The sequence below is a fragment of the Xyrauchen texanus genome, chromosome 30 (genome assembly GCF_025860055.1).
Source record: "Xyrauchen texanus isolate HMW12.3.18 chromosome 30, RBS_HiC_50CHRs, whole genome shotgun sequence".
Lineage (NCBI taxonomy): Eukaryota > Metazoa > Chordata > Actinopteri > Cypriniformes > Catostomidae > Xyrauchen > Xyrauchen texanus.
In genome coordinates this window covers 10,266,353-10,285,974 of record NC_068305.1, presented here as the reverse complement: position 1 = coordinate 10,285,974, position 19,622 = coordinate 10,266,353, and the positions used below count along the sequence as shown (strand labels likewise).

Below are 19,622 nucleotides of genomic sequence, written 5' to 3'. Positions count from 1 at the left end.
TTACTGTATATAAACTTTTATTAACAAATACCTGGGCCTGAACATTGATGATTGAGAGCCATTGAAAAAATTTGACCTCCTGCTGAAAATAAATTAATCAGTCAATCATGTAGTCTCTTCATTTGAGTAAAATGCATGTTATGTTGTTAACGGTCAATGGCTTTAGTGTTGAAATAGAAATTATACAATTATACCAGAATTTCTCATTTTTCTCATCATTGAAAGCCTTGGGAACCAACAATATTGGTGTCTCAAAATTTCTAAAACACAATGAAATCTGTTGGTTAAACAGCACATTGTCATATTTTGGAGTTAAAGTCCAAAATGAAACGCCGTTCTCAACCCATTTTACATCAGTAATCTGAGGCATTTCTGGTTGAACAGGACACACAATGAGAAAAATGTGGGACTTGATTTCATCCATCAGGAACTGACTGGATCGTTAAAAGTGTCTGTTACATACCAGAAAGGAGAAGCAGGTTGGAGGGGAGCGGGTGAAAAAAAGAGGTTACGTGACATCATCCGAAAAAGAAAGTCTTTTAAAAGTGAAACAACTTATTAGATTAAAAAAAGAATATAAAGATCAAGAAGATCTTTGGAATGACACACACAGATGAATCGTGCACAATAAGACCAGGAATGTGTAAGAAAGTAAATAAACAGATGAAGCAATTATGCTAAAAAAGACAGTTATACCTGTCTTCTGAAAGTTGTGATAGGGAGGAAGGTTTGTATGCTTCCAAGTGTGTTCTGAGAGTACAAAAATACTCATTTTGTGCAGTTGTCGTGAAAACAACAACAACAAAAAAATCGGTAAGCGAGTCCGTGCATACACATGCTCAAATTAAATGTTCACATGCTCATATGAAGTCAGTTTTTTATTTTGAATAACAGGCAGGAAGAATCATTTACAATAAGACCAGGCACATAAATAAATAGTAAATATATAGTACATTTTTAAATCATCTACAGACAAAAACAAAAGAGCTCAAATTGATCATCACACCTGTCTTCGAACACTGGTGGTGCAGAACAATTCAGAAAACTCGGCGACAAGCAGCTGAAAAAATATGTGATTATTGCCCATAGATTATACTAAAACTTCTAGGTTACGGGGGTAACCTCCGTAACCTCCGTTCCCTGATGGAGAGAACAAGACGTTGTGTCGAAGAAGCGACACTAGGGGTCTCTCTTGAGCGCTGAATATAACTCTGATCTATGAAAAAAGGCCAATGAGAAGTTGGCAGACAGAATTTGCATGTCCCGCCCCTGGACATACGGGTATAAAGGCGGGGAAATGCGTCTGTTTCATTCAGGATTTTTCTGAGGAGCCGGAAATGGTCTGACCACAACAGTGGCTCGGCTCAGCAACGTGGCCGGGAGGACACAATGTCTCGTTCCCTCCATCAGGGAACGGAGGTTACATCCGTAACCTAGACATTCCCCGTCTGTCACTCACTTTGATGTTGTGTCGAAGAAGCGACACTAGGGGTCCAATTTAAATCACGCCATGCGCTGAGCTGTGTACGTGTACTGCTGACACAGGAGCGGGCAGGTACTTGGCGTGCCAAATCGACCAGCTGTATCAGACTGCACGTACCCTTCCCCAATGCCCCATAAAATCGTCGGAAACCCTTATAGTTACCCTAGACAGGGGAACAAGGCGACGCTTGCCAACATGGGAATTGGCCGAGCCTAGCCGGGCCTCTTTTCTCTCTATGTTTCTTGCATAGATCAAAATGGCTGGGGCCCTTACACGCATCGTGGGAAGGGGGTCTTACCCAGTTTCCTATTCTTTCAGGGGGAAAAGACCCTGCGGAGACCACACCCGCCCAGAGAGGGGGAGGGAAAAGTGGTGAAATACACCACATGGGCTTTTAGGTCACGGTGACCGGGAGGCAGCGGGAACTGCCCAAGGAAGACGCGGGTCCACTCGTAAGGAGACTGTACCATGGAAAATACAAACAGGCGGACCTATTCCAGTACAGGGTAGATTTGAGTACCCGCAGTGGATTGGGTCGGCGAATTCCTCTGCCGAATTGCGGACCCACAGAGCTAGGGAGGAGTCATCCAGGGAGCTGAGTGAGTGGGCTCTCCTGGGGGAAAAAGCGCACGGTATTACCTCAGCCAAGGTAAAGGCGCTAGGTGCAAGCGATTCACCCAGTCAATCCGTCGGCGGCGGCGTTCTCGGGGCATAGGTGGATCGCAACCACCCTATCCACCTGGGGAATCGCCGTGTACCTGTGGGCCGCTCCGCCATCGAGTGTAGTGAGAGCGGATGAGCGTGGCTGTGAGCAGCACGCAGACCCCAGGAACCAATCATCCCGCCACGACAGCTGTGGGGAAGATGGAGGGTTCCAGTCCAATCCCACGCTGGCGGCGGCCCAGGCAAGCATGTCTGACATCTGGGCATCAGCCTCAGCCTGGGCATGAAGGTGGCAGCCCAGACGAGTCATCCGCGTCAGCGGCGAGCTCATCCAGCTCGGAGGGCTCAAGAGGATAGGCAGGCTGGCTGTGAGGTGAGCCGCTGTTGCCTTGAGCCTGGACGGAAGTCAACGAGCATGCCGGGGGGCGGGAAGTTCGCGGGGACATACGCAGCGAAGCCGCGCCCGCTGCCATCCCCAGATCACCTCCATCGCCAGCAGCATCGTCCTCAATCCCGTGGGAAGAAGGAGCGACGCGGGGGGTGGCTGGAGTGGCGTTCCTTCGGTTGAAGGAAAGCCGCAACCGCAACGTTGCCATGGTCATGTTCTCACAGTGAGTAATTGTGCATTGACTTTGCATGGTCCAGTAGCATTTGTTGAATTAGTGCTGGTCAGACATAGTCATACTGAGCATTAAGAAAGATGCAATTAAGATTATTCAATAAACTGCTAATTTTTACCACAACTTCATCTCCTGTCTTCTGCTGTATTACCCCTGCTGACTCTGCTGACTCTTGGGCTGGTAGGAGAGTGAGTTAACGTAACAAGCTGTTGATGTTGACTGTTTTTGGATATCAGACAGAACTCTGATATATAGATATCTTCTGATGGAGAGAGAGGTCTTGTGAACACAAGCTCTAACATGCATTTTAACTGCCTCTTATGTTTTCATATTCTAAGCATATTGAATACTGTACATGGCATCATATTTTTGTCTAGAGGCTATATACATAGGGGGTGGGTGAATGAATTGCAGGACATTGGTACGTTAATACAATTAAGTAAAGAAATAAATAGATAACATTTAAAATACATTTTCCCCATCTGAATCCATATATTAATTTCAGGATTTTCAAATTGCAGGTTCTGCCTACTGTACAATGATCAAACTCCATACAAAACTCTCCAAATGAATAAATTGCTGATTATTGTTCTTTGTACAGATACCAGTATTCAATATACATCTCAAATTGATTCCTATTGAGGCTGAATTTACTACAAAAAATTTTGCAGACCCCTGCTGAATAGACCAACTAAAAACAGCTAATAGACCAACTAAAAACCAACCACACACACCCACACAATTTTAGCTGCATCATTTATTCATTTGGCCTGCAGAGCTCTATATAACAGCAAAAAGAATATAGGAAAAAAGCATGTACTTGCTCCATAGCCTAAACATTAGAAAATGGCGCCATCTGGTGGAAATATTAAGGCAGCGCTCTGGAATGAAAGCATAGTTTAATAGAATTCATGATTTTGTGCTTTAATGGCACTGGGATCAAATATTGCCGTTTTAATGGGTTTCAATGAGGACATTTTTGTCCGGAAGGTCCTGAATGTAACAATTTTGTACACATTGTATTATAGGAACTGAGGTTGATATAAAAAAAAATCCCCCAAAAATACACACATTTGGCAAAATGTATGCCGTTGGCATTAACACAGCCAAAATTATCGAGAAAAAATTAAAAAGACAAAAATTTCCCGAAGGTAGCAAAAGGGTAATGCCGGAAGTATAAGAGGTGGGCAACAGACAGTTGCTGGAGACAGTCACCACGGCAACAGTGACAACAAATGCAGAAACGAGTCCAACTCTCAACACTATTTATTTATTTCAGCCTCAGTTACACATCTGATACCCCCGTTTAAAAGAAGGAAATGACCTCAACATTACAGCCACAGAATGAGTCGCAGAGCGGGGTTTACACGTTTTCCAGCCGTCCGCGTCCGGTTCCCAGCCGCCCCAAATACAGAAACACCGCTCCACTGCTGTGAGTCTCTCACGTTCACTTTCATCTTTTGCCCATTTAACAAGCTCATGTTGTTCACAGGCTTTTAGTAAATATCTCTGAGACATCACCTCACAGTCACTACTCCAAAAACATAAATTAAGGACATAAGTCTCCTTTAAACAGTGTAAGAAAACTGTCAGAATCCTTGTCATTTTGTGTAATTTTTTAAAGACAGTTGTGGCTAAAAGATACCTCAGTTTAATTGTAGTAATGATAATTGTTGAATTTTGTCGGATTTTGTTTTAAATTTTTTCTATGTTTTGGTAAAGTATCTTGAACATGGATTTCTCTTCGATACAAATGAAGGATCTATACGGGGGCGTGGTCAATTCTAAGATGATGACGTATACATATAGTCTACTGTAATGTTATTAATAATAAAGTATAAAAGACAAAATGTTTGAATAACCTTAAATGAGTGCTGTTTTAATAGTTGTCTTTTTCTTCTGCATTCACTCAAAACATTTATAATTTTAAGGTTTACACATTTCGATTTCATAACAAAATTCCAGAGGTATTTTTAATGAAATAACATTTATAAAAACGATGGTTAAAAATTACACAATTCAATTAGATTGAATTTTGAAATTGACATGTTTAAATTTTAAAAATAGGCTAAAATATTTTTTAGTGCTTATAATAAGTTTTTATAGGTTTTGGCTGTCTTGTAAGAAAGATCTGGTTAAACAGAGGTTGGTTAAATAAAACTCTTGCTTCACTGTATGATGCAGAAATGAAGAACAGGGCAGTTACGGAAACATCATGTATGACCGACGAGTTTTCCGAGGAAACACATATGCTCAAAATGTACTACCCATTGTGAGTATTTCTATATTCAGAGAGCGTAGAATCCTCTCTTATTAGAACAGACATAGTTTGTGTTGTCTGAAAGTTTCATGTAAGAATTCCTTTTTTTCATTTAAGAGTGAATAATGTTGTTTCTTTTTTTACTGTTTTGGTTTGTACTGTCCACATTTTACCTAAATTGGTTGGCAATACTTCTTGCTCCATGTTGATGGCACCTACTTTGATTTTAAAGCCCTTAATTAAAAAGAAATGTGTTTTTCAGACATCTCAGCCCGATCCAGTCGAATTCCTCAGACAACAGGAAGCCAGAAGAAAAGCTATGTCCAGGAAGAGGGTGAAGGAGCAGTTTGGGCTGAAAACACCAGAACCACTGGAGGGCAGAAAGAACATGGATGTGCAGACAGGTAGGGAAGGACACACAGTCTGAGGCTCTTGTTGTTGAGCTCGAATCAAAATTAAGTCACAAAAACACTGACTTGAGACTTGTCTTGGACTCCAAATTAGAAACAAAATATTTTCTCTGAATATTGCAACACTGTTTAGATAAAAGAGTCTGTCACGCACTTGTTTTTGCTGCGCATGTGTAATAATTTGCATGTGTGTTCCACAGCAGTGCTTCAACATGATGACAACAGCTGGATTAACATTGCATGGTTTAAAGTCATTGAGGATTGGACATACAAAGTGTCTGATGAATAAAATATTAATATAACTATAAACTAAATATAAACTATTAATTAAGTGCATGGTTTTAAAGGTAAAAATGATCTTCTGATTCAATTAAAGCCTCACATACTCTCTTTTATACAGTATTAGATAAGTGTGACTTAATGAAAAGGAAATCCCTAAAAATAAATGTATAAAAGTGTATGAAAATACACATTCTCCTGAACGCGGTAGTGTTCCACGATTCGACTGTTTTCAATATCCGGTCTCCAGTTTTTAACTCGCATTGGCATATATTCTCCAGTGGGTAATGGAATGTTTAAGGTATTACATTTGTAAAAATTGTCAAAAAACATGTGGCTGCACTGTGCAGATACTTCACAGTCGAGATTACCATTTTTTTTTATTGGCAGTGCCTCAACTGACATTATATGACCTGACATGAAACGATGGTCCGAAATGAGTTACTGTTGTTATGTAATGACAGCCAGTTCAGTTTTACTGCAAGAAAACTTGAATGGTTGTTGTTCTGTGTGGGGCGGCTGGGGCTCAGTTGGTTGAGCGGGTTGGCCACTAATCGCAGGGTTGGGGGTTCGAATCCTGGCCCACATGACTCCACATGCCGAAGTGTCCTTGGGCAAGACATTGAACCCCAAGTTGTTCCCAATGGCAGGCTAGCACCTTACATGGCAGCTCTGCCGCCATTGGTGTATGAATGTGTGTGTGAATGGGTGAATGAATCACAGTGTAAAGCGCTTTGAATACCGTTAAGGTTAAAAAGGTGCTATATAAGTGCAGACCATTTACAATTCTCCATCTGGATCACTTGTTTTTGTAGTTTTTACATTGCGTCTCGAGACCACAAACAGAAAACCGGCAATTAGAATCATCATGGTTGCTCAGGAAAACTGGATACAGAGATTGATTCTTGGATGGAACTTACCACAAAGACTTGAGACTTGACTTGCACTGAAAATACTGATAAGTTGACTCTACTCAATTAATTGACCTAACTAATTTCCTCAATTGAATTGAGTAATGGCGTCTCCAAAAGGTGAGCAATGAAGTTCACCTAACTTGGGGTTCCTATAGATTTAAGCTAAGGTGACTAGATGCAAGTAGATCAAACTCAGATTTGTTATTTAAATGTTGTTGTTTCAACTAAACAATTTAAATTGAATGGACTCAAATTCAGGTCATACAATAACACATCTTAAATAATGAAGATTATAACTGATTCTTGATCAATCATCAAATAAACGTATTTCTCAGCATAAATGACTGTAGTTCGGCTGCTTATGCACAAGGAGAACTGAGATAGTGTTAGCAGGGTCCATCCAACTTAACCAAAGGGGACACAGATGTATGGAGTGAATGTTTAAGGAAAATAAGCCCAAAGAACTTAGATATTTGAGTTTATGCCAAAAACTTGACCTTTCACGCAATGTTTAATGAAGACAACTTGATTTTTCCAGTAATGACAACATTAGGGCAGTGTACATCAGTGTAGTTTTGGCCACGGAAAGACTTGATTCAGACTTGTAACAAAAGAACTGAGACTTGACTTGGACTCTGAGTCTGAGTCAGGGACTTGGTGTTTAGCACCAGAGCTCAAAAGGCTGATCAAGGCTCTTACTGATGCATTTTGTAGAGACGTATCTCGAGGAGTTGAGTGATCATATAGATGACACCAGCGTGGAATGCCAAACAGACATGTTCCTGGACAAACCGGCCACTCCCCTCTTCATTCCAGCCAAAACTGGACGAGATGCAGCCACACAGATAGAAGAGGGAGAGGTGTAGTATGGATTCTCTCAGTAGTCAGTTTTTGCATGCATATTTTCTTGCATTATTTTGCAGTTCTCACATCCTTTGCATTTCATGCCCTCTGTTCAGTATTAATGCAACAGCAGTTAATTGTAGTGACATATTTAATACTATACAATCAAGTTAATTCAGTCTTTAAAATGATGTCATGCAGGTAACCATGGCAAGTGAAGGTTTGTTAAAAAATGTTGTGGTTAACATCTGTTTAAAGTCTGATTTTGCTGCTGTTGGTCTTGGTCGCAGCTGTTTGATTTTGATGTGGAGGTGCAGCCCGTGCTGCAGGTATTGGTGGGGAAGACAATAGAGCAGGCCTTGCTGGAAGTGGAGGAGGAAGAAGAGCTCACCAGCTTGAGGGCCCAGCAGCAAGTGTTCAAGGAGATCCGCAATGCTGAGCTGGTGGAGGTGCAGAGGATGGAGGAGAGGGAACGGCGCCTCTGTTTAGAGAGGGTGAGAATCACTCCAATTTCATTCAGCTCAGCCACAGGTGTTCGTCGTCGTCATGGCAACAGTGAAACAGGCCACAGAACCATTTTATATTTTGTGGCAATAATGGCACGATTTGGTGGAAGGTGGTTTAACTGGTTCATGCTTTAGTGATTGGTGCATTGTGACCTGAACTAGTTTTGATTTGCTAGAGTTTGCTCATCACTCCTGAAGGTGTGAGCTGTGCGTTTATTGTTCTAGCAAAGTGCATGAGTGTTGTTGGCAAATGACATGGAATCTTTTATTCAACATCAATATTTTAGGATAATATTAATGTAGGATATGTTCAAGGGAATCTATGGCAGGAGCAGATGTAGTCTCTAGCTTTTGGTCTAATTCATTTGATAAGTTTAGGCTTAAACATTATAAAAGCTGTAAATTAATGAAGTTCTGTGCAATCAGTCTCCCGCCTTTCCAGGAGGCCTGTTCATATAAAAGTCAATCACATACGTTTACATTATACATTTAAACAAGGTGTGATGTGTATAAATATTTACCAGCGCTCATAAAAACATGTATTTAAAAAAATTATTTGAACATTTTATGAAGATGTGAATGGTCTTTGCCTAAGCAAAATTAGTTTTCTGGTGGTTGCTAAAGTGTTATATTTGCTTTGTAGCATAATTATGCTACATTATGTGGTAACTAGTGTTTTCCTGATGGTTGCTAAGGCATGCTATGCAGTTGTCAAGGTGATCTCTGCTGTGTGTTTTGGCACATTGCTACAGTATGTAGTTGCTAGGTTGTTACTATGCTGTTTCTAAGTTCTTTTCTGTGTTTTTGCACATTGCTCTGCAGTTGACAGGGTGTTCAAGGTGGTTGTCAGGTTGTTGCTATGCTGTCATTAAGTTGTTTTAACTGTGTTTCAGCACATTGCTATGCAGTTACCAGTGTGTTCTGGGTTGTTGCTTATTGGCCCAAATTAAAAAAGCCCACCTCCACAAGTCTCTGTTTTGGTCACTAATATGACTCAACTCCCTCCCTCGACTGTGGTGTTAATTTACACATCCCATAAATAGGATTATTCTAATGTGACTTGAATGCACCATTAAAGGGATAGTTCATTTAAAAATGAAAATTCTCATAATTTTCTCACTCTCATTCAATCCTAGATGTGTATGGCTTTAATTTTTTTTTCTGCAGAACACAAACAAAAAAAGATTTTCTGAAGAATATCACTGTTATGTAGGTCAATTCAATGTAAGTGAATGGTGGCCAGACCTTTGAAACTCCAAAAAGCACTTAAATGCAGCATAAGAATCATAATTAGTACATAAGACTCCAGTGGTTTCACCAATGTCTTCTGAATGGATCCAGTTAGTTTTGGGTGAGAATAAACCAAAATATAACTCCTTTTTCAATTATAAATCTTTACATTAGCAGTCTCCTTGGTGATCAGGATTTCATGCTCGATTACACTTCCTATAGCGCCATCTAGGCATCAAGCACTAGAAAGTGAAATCAAGCTGGAAATCATGATCATGCTTAGAGATTGCAATGGCAAGATATTCAGTGAAAATGAGTTACAATTTTGTTTGTTCTCACCCAAAACCAACTGAATCATGTCAGAGTACATGGATTTAAACACTGTAGTAGTATGGATAACTTAATGCTCCCTTAATTTGCTTTATGAAGCTTGAAATATCTGGCCACCATTCACTTGCATTGAATTGACCTACAGAGCTGAAATATTCTTCTAAACATTTTTGTTTGTGTTCTGCAGATGAAAGAAAGTCAAACACATCTAGGATGGCATGAAGGTGAGAGGTAAGTTGCTATGAGCTTAATGAACTGTTCTGTAATTTATACAGTTTACATGTACTTTAGATACTTAAGTAAATGTAATATCAGTTACTTTAATAAAGTTGTTTCTCATGAGCTACATTAACTTCTACTTGAGTCAATTTCCATGAAAGCATCTTTACTTTTACTCAAGTATCACAAATGGATACTTTAAACAACACTGCCCAGATGTGTTTAACTTTCTTCTGCAGAACACAAACGAAGATTTTTTATGGAAGAATATCTCAACTCTGTAGGTCCATTCAATACAAGTGAATGTTGGCCAAAACATGAAGCTCCAAAAAGCAAATATAAAGGCAGCATAAAAATAATCACTACAACTCCATTGGTTAAATCCATGTCTTCAGAAGTGATATGATCGGTGTGGGTGACATAGCCCTATTTAGGAGGGCTTCAACCCCCCTAAAATTCATCTCAGCCCCCCCCTAAAAATTTGTGACTCTGCAGTCAGCATAGATATGCAGAATATTTGAAACTGCGGCAATCGCAGCACTGTGCGAGTTTGAAGCGCGAGACTGCATTGGTGGCATTGGTTGAACTCTGCTGAAGTCTCTTAGTAGACACACAGCTTTTAATAAAGTATAATTATACTTGTTTCTCTCAAAAGTGTGATTTCAGAAATGAGTAAGTGAACAAATTTGAACTAATCTTTTTTTTATTATTATTTTATTTACCAGGTTAGACTATTGAGATTAAAATCTCTTTTCCGAGTGATTTTTTCTTTTGAATGAATTCAAAAGACTCGAGTCACAAGTTAATTCCATACAGAGAAACATCACCTGAGTTAGTTCGCTCCACTAAATAAAGACCAAGCAAAATGTAACATATAATAATAGGTTTTTGTAGTGTTTGATGTAACTTTAATCTACAGAAGTTGCAAAATTGATTCATGTTACAATTTTTGTTAATAAATGGAGAATAAATAAAAAAAAAGAAGTGGTTTCAGTTATTTGTATAACTTTATATGTGTTTATTCTGAATGAATATTAGCTGTCTATGAAATACTGTGAAATACCTTAAATGTGCACATCTTATAGTTTCTTTGTAGGCTGAGCCCATCTAAGACTTAAATCCTAAAATCATGCCTGGTGGGTGATAAACAGATCAATATTTTAGCCCTTTGTTTTTGTAAATCTCCACTTTTTGGTGATTCACATTCTTTGTGCATATCGCCCCCTACTGGGCTGGGAGGATAATATATAGTAAAAAAGGACTTATATATTGATCTGTTTATCACCCACACCTATCATATCTCATCTGAAGACATTGATTAAACCACTGGAGTCATATTGATTACTTTTATGCTGCCTTTATGTGCTTTTTGGAGCTTCAATGTTTTAAAACCCATTCACTTGCATGTTATGGACCTACACAGCTGAATTATACTTTAAAAACCTTCATTTGTGTTCAGCAGAAGTAAGTCAGTCATACACATCTGGGATGGCATGATGGTGAGTAAATGACGAGAGAATTTTCATTTTTGGGTGAACTATTCCTTTAATTATGATTCAAACACAAAATTCTAAATAGCCACATGCATTTCCTGATCTTGACACAGTCTTGTGTTGTTTAACACAAATCCAATTCACTGGGTTTTAATATGTCTTTGTATATTTAAATGAACCTTTCTTTGTTTTTCTCCAAATTCAGGAGAACCGGATAAAGCAGCAGATGGCAGTGCTGGAAAAGGAGAAAGAGACAGCAGAGAAAATCGCTGCGAGAGCATTTGCTCAGCAGTACTTGTCTGACTTGCTACCCTCAGTCTATTCCAATCTGAGGGATAGTGGCTATTTCTATGACCCTGTGAAGAGAGGTAAGTGTGCGTGACAAGTAGAAAAACTGATTTATTTTCTTGATTTGAAATGCAACTTCTGCAAATACAGAATTACATACAATTACAAACAACATAACTACAAGAATGACTAAAACACACTGCTCTGTTTAGTGTTACCTTGAACAAACATATTATACATTTGAGTGAGTTTTCATTCTCTCTGCTCCAGATGTAGAGACCGGATTCCTTCCTTGGCTGATGGAAGAAGTCAGCAGTACTTTAGAACAGAGATATGTGGCTAGAACAGTGCTTGACAGTGAGTGAATGCTTTTCAGGCAAAGTTCAGTTTTAACTGTAACTTCCTTACTGTGGTCTTTTTAAAAGATTTTTTGCTGTTAATATTGTGGTTGTCTTGTTGAGATAAGGCAATGACAGTATTTTTGGCATAATTTAGACTTGTTCCCCTTGTTCTTCCACAGTGCTCATTCAAGACGTCACTAACCAACGATTTGAGGCCTTTCAGCTGAAAGAATAAACTATTGCTTCCAAATGAGATTTCCCTTTACTAGAGGTAGATGGGATCAAACATTATTCACTTTAACACATTTGTTATAAAGTCAAAAAACACACAAAAAGCACATTGTTACATGATTTTTGTTTGGGTCAGCAAAAATACAGAATATAAATAATAAACTTGTAATAAAAATTATTATATAAACAATGTAAACAATTATTATTATTTTCTCCCCTTTTTCTCCACAATTTGCCCAATTCCCACTACTTAGTGATCCTCATGGTGGTGTGGTTACTCACCTCAATCTGTGTGGCAGAGGACAAGTTTCAGTTGCCTCCGCTTCTGAGACCATCTTATCACATGGCTCATTGTGCGTGACACGACGGAGACTCATAGCATGTGGAGGCTTATGCTATTCTCTGCAATCCACGCACAACTTACCACAAGCCCCACTGAGAGCGAGAACCACTACTCGTGACCATGAGGAGGTTACCCTATGTGACTCTACCCTCCCTAGCAACCGGACGAATTTGGTTGCTTAGGAGACCTGGCTGGATTCACTCAGCACAAACTGGATTCGACCTCGCGACTCCAGGGGTGGTAGTCAGCATCAATAATCGCTGAGCTACCTAGGCACCCATAAAAATTATTATTGCATAACAACAACAACAATAATAATTAACTCTTTAATTTTTAATTTAATTTTATTTAATTTTATTATTAAATTAATTATCGTAGTGGCAGTGTGGCAGACAAACCTCTTGTTCAATAGGGAAAGGAGGAAGCAGGAAACGGATTAACAATCAACAAGACTTTAATTACAACATAAAACGCTGAACTGAAACATAACGACGCACACACTGAGCGGCCATGTGCATCTCACTCTCTCTCTCTCTCTCTCTCTCTCTCTGGCATCCCCGGCTCCTCCTTTATCTCTCTCCTGCTGACGTCATGGCCTGGACACACCCTCCTCCTCGTCACATACCCTCAACACCCTATTCAGGCTGAATTGGAAACCTCCAGCCTGACTTACCCCCACTCCCCCCACCCTTCCTGGAGGGGAGGAATTCCGCCACCGACTGGTCTTCCCCGCCTCCTGGGAACCTGGGTAGAATGAGGGGAGGGAGAGGGTAGAGAGAAAGTGAGCGGGAGAGCACGAGAGAGAGAGAAAAGAAAAGAAAAAAAAACTCTGGTTCCCGACCACACCGCCATTCGGTCCTGAGCCAGCTGTCCAGCAATCCTCCGCGATGCCAGGGGTGACAGCACTGGATTTCGCCTCCTGGTGGACTGTTTAGTAACATCGAACCAATCCTCCCCTCAACGTTGCGCTCCTCTCTCAGCGGCGAGGGCTCTCTGACGGCGCGTCTTCCTCCAGTCCCAGGTTTCGGCACCAGTGTGGCAGACAGTGTTGCCAGATTGGATGGGTTCCCGCCCAATTGCTCAAAATTTGGGCTGCTTTGGAATTATTTGGGCGGGTTTTTAAAATGATATAAGAATTTCCATTGCCCATGCAACTAAAATAAAGAAAACGTGTCCACACACAATCATTCAATCAAATAGGCAGAACACTGATTGACAGAAAATGTGTTTAATCCTGTTCAGAAGAACTACAAGTTGCCACACCCACCAGTGAGTTCTGAATGTGGGCGATCTGCAGGTTTAGATTTTTATGATAGAGATTAGGAAATCTTAACAATGACAAAGTGGTAAAATTGTAAGAGATGACCCTGATATTCATGATGACCCTGACGGCCACGCCCTCCTCCTCATCACAGGCGGTTCCTGTGCTCACAAATAAATCTGTCCCGTGACATCAGATGTGTCCACTTTGAGCACATATCATGTTCTCTACATTTACACACTTACCTACTGTTACTCATTAATTTAATTGATTTTATGATTTTGTTTCTTTGCCGTAACCACAAGTGTAGTAACACATCTGCTGTATTTCCAATAACATGCTCAGGATTTTTGTCAGCCAAAGATCTCAAAACAATATCAGATTAATAAGTGTTTTATCTCAAATTGTGCAGCGAAAAATAAATGTTGAGGTGAAGAATTAACCTTATATTCCATTATTCTCATTTCAGGTCCTAACAGGAGTTGAAAAATGCACCTGGAAAAGATTTTAAGTGTGAAAATTTTTTTTTTCTTCTTCTTAATTTTCAACACATTTGTTTTTGATTTAAGTAGCATTTATAAATAGAATGGGCAAATTTAATTTTCATACTATGAGTGAAATTCAAACTGTCAATGTTCTGTCTTGATGTACTTTCTTTGAACTGCATTTTTAAGGACTGCGCTGTAGATGGCGCTGCAGAGTCGCTAAATCATCACTTGAGATTATTCATTCTCCTGGCCACATGATCAATTTAATACATACGTCATGTATTGAAAACTTGTGAAAGACCCTCGTGGTTATTTTGATTGTGTTAAAACTTCGTTTTGGTGTTTGATATTGATGAAAGTACAACAGCTAAATGGGTTGCCATTTGTTGTGTAGCAGATATAAGAGCTGCCCACAAAACGATTCGCCATTACTATCTCAATAAAGTGTTGTGGTTATTGTCGCGCCATTATTCTCGTTGTCGCTTTTAAATCAGCGTTCGTTTGAAATGAAGTGATTGTTACATTCTCCTGTCGAGCTGACTCGTCTGGGCCGGTGACATTTCAACTGTTTACAGTTCTGCTACAGCGTTCATTCACTTCACGTTATAGACTATATACGACTCTATTTTAACCCTGCTTCTTTATTGGTCAGCTCTCAGCTCTGACCACGCCCAAGTTTCACTTTGGGCTGATGCGGTTCTTAGAATTGGTAACGCAAATAGAAACGAGTGTTTTGTTGTAAATATAACGTAAGGAAAGACCTCTGAGTCACATAATCACACTGTACTGACTTATGCAGACCTCAATAGACGTAAATGTTTGCATGACCTAATAATAAGGCTATTGTTGGTCATTCAAACATATGTGGGTTTTTATTACAATTTAACACACTATACAAGCTTCAGATACAGAGACCTTTTATGGGCAAAGTCTGCATCTAGAGAATGGACTACAAATTCTCTCTCTCTCTCTCTCTGATAAACATTTGCTTTTAAATATTCAGCAGTTTGCAGTAGTACTCTGGTGATGAAAGGTTTACATCATGTTACACATAGCCTGCCATATAGGATATTTATTTGAGCATGGTTACAGTAATGACAGTAATGGTCAAGTTACCTGTCAATAATTTCTGAGTTTGAACATGGGCACACACACACACACACACACACACACACACACACACACACACACACACACACACACACACACACACACACACACACACAAACTCACACACACGTTGGTCTACCTATCATTATGAGGACTTTCCATAGACATAATGATTTTTATACTGTACAGACTATAGATTCTATCCTTTGAACCTAACCCTCACAGAAAACTTTCTGCATTTTTACATTTTCAATAAAACGTAAACAAAAAGTTTAATATGTTTTTTAAACTATTTAAATTATTGGGACACTACAAATGTCCTCATAAACCACATTTATAGCATAATACACTTATAATTACCAGTTTGTAACCTATAAAAGTGTCCTCTTAATCCACATAAACACACACACACACATGTTGTGTTTCCATGTTTTATGGGGACTTTCCATAGACATAATGTTTTTTATACTGCACATACTTTATATTATATCCCCTAACCCTCACAGAAAACTTTCTGCATTTTTACATTTTCAAAAAACATAATTGAGTATGATTTATAAGCTGTTTTCCTCATGGGGACCAACAAAATGTCCTCACAAGGTCAAAAATGTTGGGTTTTACTATCCTTATGGGGACATTTGGTACCCACAAAGTGATAAATACATGCTCACACACACACACACACACACACACACACACACACACACACACACACACACACACACACACACTTACTTAGCTCTCTACAGGACACACTTCCTAATTTTTCAATATGAAGCCAATTTTAATTATACAGAACCAGAATATGACTTGAATGTTTAGAATTACTGCATGTTCCATCAATTGTGTCCCCAAATACAGCTAAATAAACCCTAAAAATACATATCTCTGTCAGACAAGAGTATTGACATTATTTTTAGATTTTTTTTAAAAGAAGAAATAAAACCATTAATGGATCAAATACTATAAATCCGTTATTGTACAGATGTTAAAGTGGTAAGGGGGATTTTATAGAATCTGGATCTTAACAGAAAAGGCTTGAATGAAGTGAGAGAAACACTATTTTGTGGCTGTCCTTAAATGTACAAAACTATAGATCACACTTATAAAATCCTGTTCATGTTTCTCAGAATTGTGGAAAGAAATGTAGAGGGAAAAGAGGAAAAAACATCTATTATATAAAGCCTTTTAAGTAATTGACTTGTATTCCCAGCTGTCCGGTGATTCAGTTGCCACAAATACTGTACATTGAACCCCATTGAATAAATCTATCTGAGAGGTGATGACAGTAATTCCTCCCACCAAGCTTTTTATTGGTTCCTCAGTTTTGTTCACACACTTTCACTTTAATGAAAGATGAACAGTATAGCTCCAAACACCTGTACTTTTCTGCCAACGGTCCATCTGTTTGTTGAAGTCATTCAGAGAGTTTGCAGGTTTATTATTTGGGTCACTGACAAATAAGGTTGTCTGAGGTGATAAAAATGAGAAGTCTTTTAAACTTTACTTTCAAACACAAGTGTCAAGTTCATAGAAATGTAATCTTAGCTTATAATTATGATTATGTTTTTGTAATATTTTTATTTTATTTTTTGGAAAAGCCTAAATAGGGACCTGAGGAGCAACTTGGCATGTGCTATAATGTCCATGTTCAATGCATCTTTTTCATTTTTTTTCTTGTTGAAATCATGTTTTTGTATTATCCTTACACAATGAAATAAATACAAATAAACATTAATGAAAACATGCTTATCTAGAAGAGCTTTATTCAGGTAATTATTTTCTGTGAATTACAATTTTGATGTATTTTTAAAGGATTTAATAGATCTGGACCAAAAAAAAGAGCATCATTGACCCGTTTGAGGGTTTGGAAGAGTGGCATAAATGACTTTACCAGTATTTATAAGAAAAATACATGTATCCAACAGGATGAAGAGAAGTCATATATCATATTCATTGACAAAAATAAAGATTTGATAATTCTTTCAGTGAGTGGTGATGCTTTAAAAAATATTTTAGCCTATTTCTTTTAAAATGTATGCATTTTAATTTCATTAAAGAAATTCCATCAATACAAATTGAGTAAACTTTAACAAGCCAAAATAAAAAACTAAATTTTTTAAGTTTGAGTAATTTTTATTTATTAGAAAAATACACCATTAAATTATATTTGAGATCAGTTAGAATTGTATGTAACAAATTCGTAAATCTAAAAAAAGAAAAATGTGAGAGGTTTATGACAAAATACTCAAAATATGACTTTCAAAAAAAACGTGTTTTAATCAAATTATATTTCACAAAGTTTTCCATATGATGATGTAAAGCACAATAAAATATTCCAGAATACAGAAAATGTGCACGTCCATTTGCAGAGCACCTAGTTCCTAATCTACCAGCATGATGCACATAATCTGTCTTTGCAGGTTTTTGTATTATTACAAAAAAATAATAATAATATATATATATATATATATATATATATATATATATATATATATATATATATATATATATATATATATTTTTTTTTTTTTTTTTTGCTGCAGACACCTCTCGTAATGTGAAAGGCCTTGGATGTCACTGTGGCCTGCAAGCTTCACTCTAAAGCACTGAGCTTAACAGAATATTCCGGGTTCAATACAAGTTCAGCTCAATCAACAGCATTTGTGGCATAATGTTGATCACCACAAAAATACATTTAGACTCGTCCGTCTTTTTCTTTAAAAAAAAAAGCTAAAATCTGTGTTGCAATGGGGCACTTACAATGGAATTGAATGGGGCCATTTTTTGGAGGGTTTAAAAGCAGAAATTTGAAACTTATAATTTTATAAAAGCACTCATTCATTCTTCTGTTAAAACTCATGTATTATTTTTTGAGCTGTAACATTGTTTAAATCATAATTATTACAGTCATTCTATTCTTCCATTTTAAGTGCCTCACTGTTACCCAGCTTTTTTATTTTATTTTTAAAGAAAAGGAGGGACAAGTCAGAATGAACTTTTGTGGAAATCAATCTTGTGCCACATATAGGTGATCTTGTATTGACCTGTTTCAGTGATATATCATATTTGTGACCATCAGAGAAACAATAGTGTTGCATGGAAAAACGATATCAAGAAAAACATCAAAAATGGCTTTTGATCCATGCCAAGTCCCAGGAAAAGTTCATACAGTCTGAAGGCAGCACACATATTGCCAAACTGAACTTTTGCAGACAAAGATTTTATTTCATCCACAATTCATATCTGTATGCCGGCGAGTGTGATGTTTGACTGGGAGTAAACGCCCACCGGCACATCAACATAAACATCTCTCATTCAGCAGTTACAAATGTTTTGTGTTGTTGTTTTTTTTGTCTTATTTCGGCACAGTAAAAAAAAATATTCTGTAATGACCTTGTCTGTATGAATGTAGGAGGTGCTTTTAACTCCTGAAGAAGGTTTTTGTCACTTCTCACAGCACAGGACAATGAAGGTATGTGGAATATTGGTCACAAACATGGCGGCATGTCACATGAAACAGGTCAATTGAACCCGGACTATTCCTTTAATTGCAATGCCTGGAAGAGAAAACACGCCCCCCTCATTACCATACAGACAAAGAAATGTGGAAATGAACAAATGTGAAAATACATAAATGTTAGAAATAAATAAATTAGGAAATAAATACACCTATGATTAAATGTGTAAATAAATAAATAATGAGTACGTAAATAAATGAACGTGCAAATAAATAAACAAATACAATAACGCATAAATAAGGAATTATTTATTTATTTAAATCCATGTGCACGTTTTTCCATTTTTTTTTTTTTTTTGCAAATGTAATAATATATATATATATATATATATATATATATATATATATATATATATATATATATATATATATATTTTTAATATTGTCACATTAGGTCCTCCATACCTTTGTGCAGAGTGTGTGTGGATAGCATGCGCCGTCCGTGGGCGTCAGCGCCGCAGACGTTTCAAACAGGAACTGGATCCGCTGTCATTCAGCTGAGCTTACAAAGGTGAGCACACCGTCAGCCATTTCCCATTGCCGGACTCCGTACTCGTTTCCGCGGAGGAAGGGAAGACTTTCGGGCGAAGCTGGATTCAACTGACTCACCGTGATCTCACCTGCTTTGGTAAGATTTGCGCCGTTCGGTTTTCTCCTGGGTCAAGGACCACAATACAGTTAGTGCGACTATCATTCAAGCGTTCTCTTTGTACAGACGCCGCCCAGTCCTTAGCGAAATCTCCTCTAACAGGTGTTGCTCTGATTATGGCAGTAGAATGGATTACATCTT

The 19,622-nt window shown here is 38.2% G+C and overlaps 2 protein-coding genes across 2 annotated transcripts in view; both read left to right on the top strand.

Annotated features, from left to right (window-relative positions):
• Positions 1 to 3,989: 3,989 nt before the first annotated feature.
• LOC127624314 (radial spoke head protein 3 homolog) lies at positions 3,990 to 17,051 on the top strand. Its single transcript, XM_052099092.1, has 9 exons — positions 3,990 to 4,198; positions 4,951 to 5,038; positions 5,289 to 5,430; positions 7,344 to 7,489; positions 7,763 to 7,966; positions 11,456 to 11,618; positions 11,809 to 11,895; positions 12,059 to 12,150; positions 14,184 to 17,051. Exons 1-8 carry the CDS (start codon positions 4,086 to 4,088, stop codon positions 12,112 to 12,114), a joined length of 999 nt encoding a protein of 332 aa, XP_051955052.1. The 5' UTR covers positions 3,990 to 4,085; the 3' UTR covers positions 12,115 to 12,150; positions 14,184 to 17,051.
• A 2,253-nt stretch (positions 17,052 to 19,304) lies between these two features.
• Positions 19,305 to 19,622, top strand: part of LOC127624069 (ezrin-like) — a 53,304-nt gene continuing 52,986 nt past the window's right edge. Inside the window, exon 1 of the mRNA XM_052098702.1 lies at positions 19,305 to 19,460. The gene's annotated coding sequence lies outside the window, so the exon portion shown is untranslated. The remainder of the gene's footprint in view (positions 19,461 to 19,622) is intronic.

What these genes read in the sequence shown, in the direction of transcription:
- LOC127624314 (XM_052099092.1), top strand. Translation starts at nt 4,086, where the DNA reads ATGACCTCAACATTACAGCCACAGAATGAGTCGCAGAGCGGGGTTTAC. An exon ending in CTCAAAATGTACTACCCATT is followed by an intron (nt 5,039 to 5,288) that starts GTGAGTATTTCT and finishes TGTGTTTTTCAG; the next exon opens with ACATCTCAGCCCGATCCAGT. An exon ending in CTATGACCCTGTGAAGAGAG is followed by an intron (nt 11,619 to 11,808) that starts GTAAGTGTGCGT and finishes TCTCTGCTCCAG; the next exon opens with ATGTAGAGACCGGATTCCTT.